Source organism: Pristiophorus japonicus, chromosome 19 (assembly GCF_044704955.1).
Source record: "Pristiophorus japonicus isolate sPriJap1 chromosome 19, sPriJap1.hap1, whole genome shotgun sequence".
In the NCBI taxonomy this organism is placed as follows: Eukaryota; Metazoa; Chordata; class Chondrichthyes; family Pristiophoridae; genus Pristiophorus; species Pristiophorus japonicus.
Genome location: NC_091995.1, coordinates 27,801,988 through 27,814,405, shown reverse-complemented (window position 1 = coordinate 27,814,405; position 12,418 = coordinate 27,801,988). Strand labels below are relative to the sequence as shown.

The 12,418-nt window shown below is 44.6% G+C and overlaps 1 protein-coding gene across 1 annotated transcript; it reads left to right on the top strand.

Annotated features, from left to right (window-relative positions):
* Positions 1-11,720: 11,720 nt before the first annotated feature.
* Positions 11,721-12,047, top strand: LOC139230141 (histone H2A.V-like; the record flags this gene model as incomplete). The annotated part of the gene is made up of 1 exon (XM_070861982.1): positions 11,721-12,047. A coding segment is annotated over one exon (303 nt), but the record flags the coding sequence as incomplete, so codon positions are not given.
* Between the last annotated feature and the right edge of the window lie 371 nt (positions 12,048-12,418).

Here is a 12,418-nt window from a genome sequence, read left to right as displayed (position 1 = left end):
ACCAAGGCGGGTAAATGGAGTTGAGATACAGATCAGCCAGGATCTCATTGAATGGCGGAACAGGCTCGAGGAGCTGAATGTTACACTCCTGTTCCTATGTTCCAAAGTAATTATGACCCATTCGGGCAGGAGTTGCTCCCAGCTTTCCATCGATTAGTTTTAACAAACGGAAAGTCATGGACAGCGCGTTTCTGAATTTCTCCTGGCGCTGCAATGGAAACTCTACCCCCACTTTAATGTGGAGTTTAAATGTTTGGTACAATGTGAAGCTGAAATATAAAACTGAAGACACTAATGCAAGTAAGAAAGGGACAAGCAGTGGGTGTGGGATCTTCTGCTTTAAAGAGTTATATTATGTGTGTGTTATGAGAATGTGGTTTCCCGGTGTTTGCTCTTATCAAATATCAAAAAATCAAATCTTACATCTGCACAAACTTTCTGTCTATAAAATGTCAAGTCTTGTTGTCCCATTTTGTCTCACTTTTGTCCCATTTTTTTTACCATTGTAAGTTCCTATAGAAAAAAGAAAGACTTGCGCCTTTCACGACCACTGGACGATTCAAAGCACTTTCCAGCCAATTAAGGACTTTTGGAGTGCAGTCACTGTTGCAAAGTGATGATGCGATTTGGTGATATAAACCTGTCAGGATTTGTAACTGCATAATTGGAACACTGGGTGGCTCTGGGACACAATTCGCTGAACTGTTCCTGCCAGGTCCAGTGTCAGCTTTATTTATTTTTTTGGAACTGAATCAGATTTATTTTGATGCTTTAAATTTGAGATTTTTATGTTTTTGGTTTTATATAATGATATCGGTGTGTTATTCCCCCTCTGCCACCCCCCACCCCCAGCCCAGGTTGGCCCTTTTTTTTGTGCAAAGTAACAAGGCTCTCACTTCATCTTCTCTGCCTGTCCCACATGCTACTGCAGCCAAGACTCTCACTCGGGTCTTTAATGATTATTGCCTTTAACTGCAAAGTCCAAATATAGTGGCTCAGTTCTCCAAAGCTAGCCTACCTCAGGAGCCCTGTGGCCTGGTTCAACAGCCTTGGGTCTCAACCCAACTCTCCTTTCCTCCCTTGTGACAGCCCCCTTCTACCCAATCTTTCCCACCTTGTGTCTTAAATCACCTGGTGCCACTGGAATTCATCCCTCCCTGCCGGAATCACTCATTGCCATTCAGGCTCCTCTCCTGTTACCGGGACTCACCCAGTCTGTTCTACAGCCACTGTAGAATCGCCAGGGCTACAACCGGACAGGCCAGTGCCACCCGCTGGAATTTGTGCAAGGATTCCCGTTCAGCATTCTTCCTCTTAAAAAGGATCGGAGTTCCCCAGGCATGTGGTGAAAGCAGCCACCTTAACATCTAACCTTTCTGGTGGCTGTGGAGCAGTCAGATTAGAATCTTAAAGCAATGAAGGAGGCCATTCGGCCTACCATGCCTTTGCCGACTCTTTGAAAGAACTATCCGATTAGTCCCACTCTCCCTGCTCTTTCCCCACAGTCTTGTCAAGATGTTCCTTATCAAGTCTACATCCAATTCTCTTTTGAAATTTACTATTGAATCTGCTTCCACCGCCCTTTCAGGCAGTGCGTTCCAGATCACAACAACTCGCCGTGTAAAGAAATCTTCACCTTTCCCCACTGGATCGGGCGGTGGTGGGGGTGGGTGGAGTAGAACCATCGCTGATACAGGCCTCGGGCACCAGTGACAGCAGAGTGTGGCCCACTGTCACCAGGGCAGCTGAAGGAGTGAAGGAGATCATTGAACATTGCTGACTGATTGAGTGCTACGTTCCGAATGCCCACCATTGCTACGGCATTAAGGGCACGTAATGTGTCGTGGGATGCTTTCCCAATAACAAGATCCTGCATTTATACAGCGCCTTTAACATAGTAAAACATCCCAAAGTGCTTCACAGGAGCGTTATCAGACAATAGGACGCCAAGCCGCTTAAGGAGATATTGGGACAGATGACCAAAAGCTTGGTCAAGGAGATAACATAGGAATAGGAGGAGGCCATTCAGCCCTTCGAGCCTGTTCTGCCATTCAATGAGATCATCCTTCCATCTGCCTTGGCTCCATATCCTTTTATACCCTTGGCTAGCAAAAATCTATTGCTCTCAGATTTTAAATTATTAATTGAGCTAGCTTCTATTGCTTTTTGCAGGAGAGAGTTCCACATTTCTACCACCCATTGCTTGAAGCAATGTTTCGTAACTTCTGATTTTAACCTGAGGAAGGACACCTAACCTGGGGAAGGACATTCTTGCTATTGAGGCAGTGCAGCGAAGGTTCACCAGACTGATTCCCGGGATGGCGGGACTGACCTATCAAGAAAGACTGGATCAACTGGGCTTGTATTCACTGAAGTTCAGAAGAATGAGAGGGGACCTCATAGAAACGTTTAAAATTCTGATGGGTTTAGACAGGTTAGATGCAGGAAGAATGTTCCCAATGTTGGGGAAGTCCAGAACCAGGGGTCACAGTCTAAGGATAAGGGGTAAGCCATTTAGGACCGAGATGAGAGAAACTTCTTCACCCAGAGAGTGGTGAACCTGTGGAATTCTCTACCACAGAAAGTTGTTGAGGCCAATTCACTAAATATATTCAAAAAGGAGTTAGATGAAGTCCTTACTACTAGGGGGATCAAGGGGTATGGCGAGAAAGCAGGAATAGGGTACTGAAGTTGCATGTTCAGCCATGAACTCATTGAATGGTGGTGCAGGCTAGAAGGGCCAAATGGCCTACTCCTGCACTATTTTCTATGTTTCTATGTGATGTCCCCTTGTCCAAGAGCCCCACCAGCAGAAAACGATTCTCTCAATCGACCCTATCAATTCCTTTCAAAATCCTAAAAACCTCAATCAAACCACTTATATTCCAGGGAATACGCAGTGGAACAGCAAAGGCTATGGGCCTCGACAACATTCCGGCTGTTGTGCTGAAGACTTGTGCTCCAGAACTAGCCTCTAGCCAAGCTGTTCCAGTACAGCTACAACACTGGCATCTATCCAACAATGTGGAAAACTGCCCAGGTATATCCTGTCCACAAAAAACAATTCAAATCCAATCCGGCCAATTACCACCCCATTAGTCTACTTTCAATCATCAGCAAAGTGATGGAAGGTGTCGTCAACAATGCTATCAAGCGGCACTTACCAATCACTGAAGCCCAGTTTGGGTTCCGCCAGGACCACTCGGTTCCCGACTTCATTATATCCTTGATCCAAACATGGGCAAAAGAGCTGAATTCCAAAAGTGAGGTGAGAGTGAGTGCCCTCGACATTAAGACAGCATTTGACCGAGTGTGGCACGAAGAAACCCTAGTAAAACTGAAGTCACTGGGAATCAGGGTGAAAACTTGCCACTGACTGGAGTCATACCTGGCACAAAGGAAGATGGTTGTGGTGGCTGGAGCCCCAGGACATCGCTGCAGGAGTTCGTCAAGGCAGTGACATAGGCCCAACCTAGGGCCAGCACAACCATTAAGCAAACTAGGCGCTCGCCTAGGGCACCAAAATTTGGGGGGGCGCCAAAAAATGGCGTGGATCAGATCTTACAACAGTTTACTTTGTAGCTTCACGGGTTGTTGCGCCGAACAAACTCGGGAACAATTCACCTGAAACTAAACGATTGCTTCCAACACAAGTTACACTTTTAAAATAACAATACAGGGCGTTGATCTTTGAACGGTTGGCCGTATTAATGAGATAGTTTATTTTAATTGAATGTCTTAGTCGGCGGAGACGGCACCATTTAATATGTCCTAATTGTGTGTCCTAATGGTTCTCGGGAAGCAAAATAAACATTAAATCGTGCCCCCCCCGCATCTGGGGGACACTCCAAACACTTTTCACGTGCCCTTTTTTTTGTTTTTTTGGGGTGATTTTTATGGGGTTTTTTAGGGTTTTTTTGGGCAGTAAAACCACAGATATATATATGTACAAGTGCCCCCTATAAAAGGGGAGGGGGACACTAAAACCGGCAATTAAAACAAATTAAGGGGTAATGATACACTCCAGTCCCTCTCGCAGAAGGCCGTCCTAACTCTTTTGGGGGGGGGGGGGGAACTGTGGAAATGTATTTTTATCTAAGCTGATACCATACGGTATTTGTGTGCCTTTTGATTAAAATGGAGTCCTGACCCTTCCAGAACTTTCTGCATTTTAGCAGCCAGCTTGCATAAACAGCTAAACCTGCTGTTAGATGGCTGATGGTTATCAGACAGCTTGGAGACAAGTCATGCTGAGACAAGTAACCCCCATGGTGCTCTCCTATTGTCTACACTACAGGAGTTCCATGTCACCCCACCCTTATCTTCTAGCCATTATCTCTGTTCCTTTACCTCATCCATTTGAAGCAAACAGGTAAACTGACCAGGAAATTGGATAATCCGGACACAATACAAGACAGGTGATAGCCCATTACCTATGACTCATGGAGTAATGGCCGTTTGGCTTTCTGATAACCCTGACAAAAGGAAATATCTGTAAACCATGTCAGGACCAGGATATAGTAATTAACTCTTTATCTGTATTCACTGACTGTGAGACAGAGAAATACACAGGGAGAGGCCAGAACTTGGGTTTTACTGTATAAATATCTTGTGAAGCTGTACCATTGCGGAGGTGTTCATTTAGCCCTTGACTGAGTGAAACCTACCCCTTGCGAGCAAGTAAATTAAAAAGGAAACTTCTGTCGGAGCTGTAAGTGTCGGAGTCATTCTTTTCGGAGGTCGAGATTTCGACAGTTCTATGGACAAATTTGGAAGATTCGCGGGTACCTGACTTCTTCAGGAACCCCTATCAAAAATGCAGAACAAGTGGAAAATCTCCTGCGAGCCATTCAATGCCCCTTAAAACTTGCCATTATCAAATGCCAAGCACATACAGGCCAGTCGAATGAGGTGGCACTTGGGAATGCCAGAGCTGATAATGCAGCTAAGTCAGCAGCTCTGTCGAAAGGGGGGATGCAGGTGTCATTGTTCCCACTAAGGAAAAATAATTGCTCAGACCCGCCACCCACTATTAATGACGTGCTGGCCTTTCAGACACAGGCCAGTACGGAGGAGGTGGTGACCTGGACGAAGGATCAATGTTATAAAAATCCATGAAGGAATATGGATTCACCATGACGGCCGCGTGGTGGCCCCTAGATCCTTACTTCCATGGATTGCCCGATGTGTTCATACATTCACACATGCAGGCAAAGGGGGATTGGCAGATTATATTTTGGCAACTTGGTATGCACCAGGTATTTCGGCAATTGCAAAACAAATCTGTGAAAATTGTGTTACCTGTCAGACAATGAATCCGGGTAAGACGGAAAAAGTAGAATCTGCCTTCCACCCAAATCCAGTCGGGCCTTTTGTACATTTACAAATAGATTTTATTGAATTACCTATGTGTATAGAAACATAGAAACATAGAAAATAGGTGCAGGAGCCGGCCATTCAGACCTTCTAGCCTGCACCGCCATTCAATGAGTTCATGGCTGAACATGAAACTTCAGTACCCCCTTCCTGCTTTCTCGCCATAACCCTTGATCCCCCGAGTAGTAAGGACTTCATCTAACTCCCTTTTGAATATATTTAGTGAATTGGCCTCAACTACTTTCTGTGGTAGAGAATTCCACAGGTTCACCACTCTCTGGGTGAAGAAGTTTCTCCTCATCTCGGTCCTAAATGGCTTACCCCTTATCCTCAGACTGTGACCCCTGGTTCTGGACTTCCCCAACATTGGGAACATTCTTTCTGCATCTAACCTGTCTAAACCCGTCAGAATTTTAAACGTTTCTATGAGGTCCCCTCTCATTCTTCTGAACTCCAGTGAATACAATCCCAATTGATCCAATCTTTCTTGATAGGTCAGTCCCGCCATCCCGGGAATCTGTCTGGTGAACCTTCGCTGCACTCCCTCAATAGCAAGAATGTCCTTCCTCAAGTTAGGAGACCAAAACTGTACACAATACTCCAGGTGTGGCCTCACCAAGGCCCTGTACAACTGTAGCAACACCTCCCTGCCCCTGTATTCAAATCCCCTCGCTATGAAGGCCAACATGCCATTTGCTTTCTTAACCGCCTGCTGTACCTGCATGCCAACCTTCAATGACTGATGTACCATGACACCCAGGTCTCGTTGCACCTTCCCTTTTCCTAATCTGTCACCATGGGATTCAAGTATGTATTAGTTATTGTAGATGTGCTCTCTAGATGGATTGAAGCCTTTCCATGTAAAAAGGCCGATGCCACTACTGTTGCTAAATGTTTGTTAAAAGAAATTGTACCGCGCTTTGGAATCCCTGCTAAGCTTTCCAGTGATAACGGGTCACATTTCACGGGAACTGTCATAAGAGAAATGTGTAAAGCTTTACAGATTAATCAACGTTTTCATTGCAGTTATCATCCACAATCAGCTGGACTTGTTGAAAGATATAATGGAATGCTTAAAAATAAGCTGGCAAAACTATGCAATGACACTGGACTGAAATGGACAGAACTGCTGCCCTTAGCTTTGATGGTAATGCGATCTGCAACCAACAGAACAACAGGCCTGTCACCGCATGAGATAGTTATGGGACGTCCCCAACGACTACCCTTTACAGCACCATTTACTGCAAAACAGATGGACATCCACAAAATGGAGGAAAATATGTTGAATTATTGTATTGCACTAACCAAATGTATTTCCAGCTTTCATTCACAGGTAAAGGAAGCCCAAGTCAAGCCAGCGGAAGGGAAGTGTCATAACCTGGAGCCAGGGGAATTCGTTTACATCAAGATTTTTAAAAGTAAAAGCAGTCTACAGCCAAGATTCGAAGGACCATACCAGGTCTTGCTGGCGACCAATACTGCAATCAAGGTAAAGGAAAGACCAACATGGATCCACGCATCCCATTGCAAACGGGCACCCGACCAGGAGGAAGGGACGAAGGAATCAGAGGAACAGAAAAAGGAAGACTGAATAAGGAACTGTATGGACTATGGGGACTGATGGTGCTGGGCTTGACAGGGTTTTACTTCACATTATTGATTACACCAGGGGTACAGACCCGCCACCGAAGGGAATTGCACATAAACGTATTTATGGCACTGAGTCATAGTTATGCTCAAGAAAGAAACTTGTCGAGTTGTTGGATATGTTCCCATGTACCTGTCCACTCCAGGGGGGGTATTCCCCTGAGATCTGTCCCCTTTAACGAATCAGAAATGGTAGAATGGTTGACAGTGCAAAACAGGACAAAACTAACTAAGGGGCCAGAAACGAAGGAGCAAACAGAATGGAGGTCGGCAGGGTATAAACTCACAGCCTTCCAGGGATGGTACCAGCCCAATTATGATAATAACCATCAGCCTCCCTTCCTAAGCATTACTCCCAGAATAAGAAATCCTGAAGGTATAATATGCCTAGTGAGTAATGAAACTAAAGAAATGGAAATGGAGAGACTGAGAAGATCAGAATGGATTGAGTTGTCCTTGTGAAGGACAAAATGGGGGAATGTGGAAATGTATTTTTATCTAAGCTGATACCATACGGTATTTGTGTGCCTTTTGATTAAAATGGAGTCCTGGCCCTTCCAGAACTTTCTGCATTTTAGCAGCCAGCTTGCATAAACAGCTAAACCTGCTGTTAGATGGCTGATGGTTATCAGACAGCTTGGAGACAAGTCATGCTGAGACAAGTAACCCCCATGGTGCTCTCCTATTGTCTACACTACAGGAGTTCCATGTCACCCCACCCTTATCTTCTAGCCATTATCTCTGTTCCTTTACCTCATCCATTTGAAGCAAACAGGTAAACTGACCAGGAAATTGGATAATCCTGACACAATACAAGACAGGTGATAGCCCATTACCTATGACTCATGGAGTAATGGCCGTTTGGCTTTCTGATAACCCTGACAAAAGGAAATATCTGTAAACCATGTCAGGACCAGGATATAGTAATTAACTCTTTATCTGTATTCACTGACTGTGAGACAGAGAAATACACAGGGAGAGGCCAGAACTTGGGTTTTACTGTATAAATATCTTGTGAAGCTGTACCATTGCGGAGGTGTTCATTTAGCCCTTGACTGAGTGAAACCTACCCCTTGCGAGCAAGTAAATTAAAAAGGAAACTTCTGTCGGAGCTGTAAGTGTCGGAGTCATTCTTTTCGGAGGTCGAGATTTCGACAGTTCTATGGACAAATTTGGAAGATTCGCGGGTACCTGACTTCTTCAGGAACCCCTATCAAAAATGCAGAACAAGTGGAAAATCTCCTGCGAGCCATTCAATGCCCCTTAAAACTTGCCATTATCAAATGCCAAGCACATACAGGCCAGTCGAATGAGGTGGCACTTGGGAATGCCAGAGCTGATAATGCAGCTAAGTCAGCAGCTCTGTCGAAAGGGGGGATGCAGGTGTCATTGTTCCCACTAAGGAAAAATAATTGCTCAGACCCGCCACCCACTATTAATGACGTGCTGGCCTTTCAGACACAGGCCAGTACGGAGGAGGTGGTGACCTGGACGAAGGATCAATGTTATAAAAATCCAGAAGGAATATGGGTTCACCATGACGGCCGCGTCCTTACTTCCATGGATTGCCCGATGTGTTCATACATTCACACATGCAGGCAAAGGGGGATTGGCAGATTATATTTTGGCAACTTGGTATGCACCAGGTATTTCGGCAATTGCAAAACAAATCTGTGAAAATTGTGTTACCTGTCAGACAATGAATCCGGGTAAGACGGAAAAAGTAGAATCTGCCTCCCACCCAAATCCAGTCGGGCCTTTTGTACATTTACAAATGGATTTTATTGAATTACCTATGTGTATGGGATTCAAGTATGTATTAGTTATTGTAGATGTGTTCTCTAGATGGATTGAAGCCTTTCCATGTAAAAAGGCCGATGCCACTACTGTTGCTAAATGTTTGTTAAAAGAAATTGTACCGCGCTTCGGAATTCCTGCTAAGCTTTCCAGTGATAACGGGTCACATTTCACGGGAACTGTTATAAGAGAAATGTGTAAAGCTTTACAGATTAATCAACGTTTTCATTGCAGTTATCATCCACAATCAGCTGGACTTGTTGAAAGATATAATGGAATGCTTAAAAATAAGCTGGCAAAACTATGCAATGACACTGGACTGAAATGGACAGAACTGCTGCCCTTAGCTTTGATGGTAATGCGATCTGCAACCAACAGAACAACAGGCCTGTCACCGCATGAGATAGTTATGGGATGTCCCCAACGACTACCCTTTACAGCACCATTTACTGCAAAACAGATGGACATCCACAAAATGGAGGAAAATATGTTGAATTATTGTATTGCACTAACCAAATGTATTTCCAGCTTTCATTCACAGGTAAAGGAAGCCCAAGTCAAGCCAGCGGAAGGGAAGTGTCATAACCTGGAGCCAGGGGAATTCGTTTACATCAAGATTTTTAAAAGGAAAAGCAGTCTACAGCCAAGATTCGAAGGACCATACCAGGTCTTGCTGGCGACCAATACTGCAATCAAGGTAAAGGAAAGACCAACATGGATCCACGCATCCCATTGCAAACGGGCACCCGACCAGGAGGAAGGGACGAAGGAATCAGAGGAACAGAAAAAGGAAGACTGAATAAGGAACTGTATGGACTATGGGGACTGATGGTGCTGGGCTTGACAGGGTTTTACTTCACATTATTGATTACACCAGGGGTACAGACCCACCACCGAAGGGAATTGCACGTAAACGTATTTATGGCACTGAGTCATAGTTATGCTCAAGAAAGAAACTTGTCGAGTTGTTGGATATGTTCCCATGTACCTGTCCACTCCAGGGGGGGTATTCCCCTGAGATCTGTCCCCTTTAACGAATCAGAAATGGTAGAATGGTTGACAGTGCAAAACAGGACAAAACTAACTAAGGGGCCAGAAACGAAGGAGCAAACAGAATGGAGGTCGGCAGGATATAAACTCACAGCCTTCCAGGGATGGTACCAGCCCAATTATGATAATAACCATCAGCCTCCCTTCCTAAGCATTACTCCCAGAATAAGAAATCCTGAAGGTATAATATGCCTAGTGAGTAATGAAACTAAAGAAATGGAAATGGAGAGACTGTACAAGATCAGAATGGATTGAGTTGTCCTTGTGAAGGACAAAATGGGGGAATGTGGAAATGTATTTTTATCTAAGCTGATACCATACGGTATTTGTGTGCCTTTTGATTAAAATGGAGTCCTGGCCCTTCCAGAACTTTCTGCATTTTAGCAGCCAGCTTGCATAAACAGCTAAACCTGCTGTTAGATGGCTGATGGTTATCAGACAGCTTGGAGACAAGTCATGCTGAGACAAGTAACCCCCATGGTGCTCTCCTATTGTCTACACTACAGGAGTTCCATGTCACCCCACCCTTATCTTCTAGCCATTATCTCTGTTCCTTTACCTCATCCATTTGAAGCAAACAGGTAAACTGACCAGGAAATTGGATAATCCTGACACAATACAAGACAGGTGATAGCCCATTACCTATGACTCATGGAGTAATGGCCGTTTGGCTTTCTGATAACCCTGACAAAAGGAAATATCTGTAAACCATGTCAGGACCAGGATATAGTAATTAACCCTTTATCTGTATTCACTGACTGTGAGACAGAGAAATACACAGGGAGAGGCCAGAACTTGGGTTTTACTGTATAAATATCTTGTGAAGCTGTACCATTGCGGAGGTGTTCATTTAGCCCTTGACTGAGTGAAACCTACCCCTTGCGAGCAAGTAAATTAAAAAGGAAACTTCTATCGGAGCTGTAAGTGTCGGAGTCATTCTTTTCGGAGGTCGAGATTTCGACAGAACAAATAAACATTAGATCGAGTGCCCCCCGATCTGGGGGACACTCCAAACACTATTAACTGCCCTCTTTTTTTTTGTTTTTTTGGGGGGGGGTTTTTTGTGCTTTTTTTGGGGGGGCATTAAAACCATATAATTTACAAGTGCCCCCTATAAAAGGGGAGGGGGACACAAAAAAAACATCGGCAATTAAAACAAATTAAACTTTAAAACATAAAATCAAATTAAAATTTGGTTGCCGGGGGTGATGATGCACTCCAGTCCCTCTCGCAGAAGGCCGTCCTAAATGGTTCTAGCCCCGGAGCAGCTGTTTAAGCCTGGCTGAAGTTTCACGGGCTAACGCGGTCCAGGGTGTCCTTGGAGATGGAGCACGCGGTGTCCACCGGTACGCTCGCGGCCTTCCGCGAGAGGTGGGCACCGGAGGGACTGGAGTGCATCATCACGCCTGGCAACCAAATTTTAATTTGATTTTACGTTTTAAAGTTTAATTTGTTTTAATTGCCGGTGCTTTTAGTGTCCCCCTCCCCTTTTATAGGGGGCACTGGAAAAATTTTGATTTTAGCGCCCCAAAAAAAAAACAAAAAAAAAGGAAAAAAAAAGGGGCCTTGAAAATGTCTGCTGTGTCACCCAGGCGGGTGGCACGGTTTAATGTTTATGTTTATTTTCAGGTAAACTCAAAAGAGTTTCACAGGCTAACGCTAAGCTGCTTAATGCCAGAGTCAACTGAATTAGCTGGACACCGGCATCTATGAAGGGGGAAAAAGATCAAGTAGTGTCAGCACGTTAGACTAAAGATGTTTGGAAACGCTTCGGCTTTATCTTCTTAGCACTATCTAAACCTGTTGCTTTTGGTATTTTCAGCATGCAGTTATTTTAACTTCACTCGTTTCCTGTAGGTCGTATTCATAGACATTTGAAGACTCGTACCACTAGCTATGGACGGGTAGGTGCTACAGCTGCAGTGTACAGTGCAGCTATCCTGGAGTATCTCACTGCTGAGGTGTTGGAGTCGGCAGGAAATGCATCGAAGGACCTGAAAGTAAAGCGCATCACGGCACGTCACTTGCAGTTGGCCATCCGAGGTGATGAGGAGCTGGATTCGCTGATCAAGGCAACCATTGCTGGTGGCGGTGTGATCCCCCACATCCACAAGTCTCTGATTGGGAAGAAGGGACAGCAGAAAACTGCCTAAAGCCCAGTTTTGAACCTACCCTCTTCCTCCTTTGGACAGAAGAAACCTGGGAATACTTGACTATTTTTTTTTAAACGAGTAGTTAAAATAAAATGGAAGAGTTTTAGGAGATTACTTTAGTGTTCAATATAATCTGAGACCCGTTTGTATGTCTTACAGTTTAGATTTGAAGCTGTATGAAAATATAACTAGAAAATACAGCAGTTTGTCAACAACTAGCCTACACAAGTGTGTTTTATACAATTAAAGCAATTCACGGGTTAACGGGATTGTGCAACCTCTGACTCAACAGAGAGAAGGCTGACTCGGGCAGACAATCTCATGGCCCTCCTCCTGCATCTCTTGATTTCCACGTAACTCACCCACAATGTCAGTTTCTTCTCCTGCGGATGATG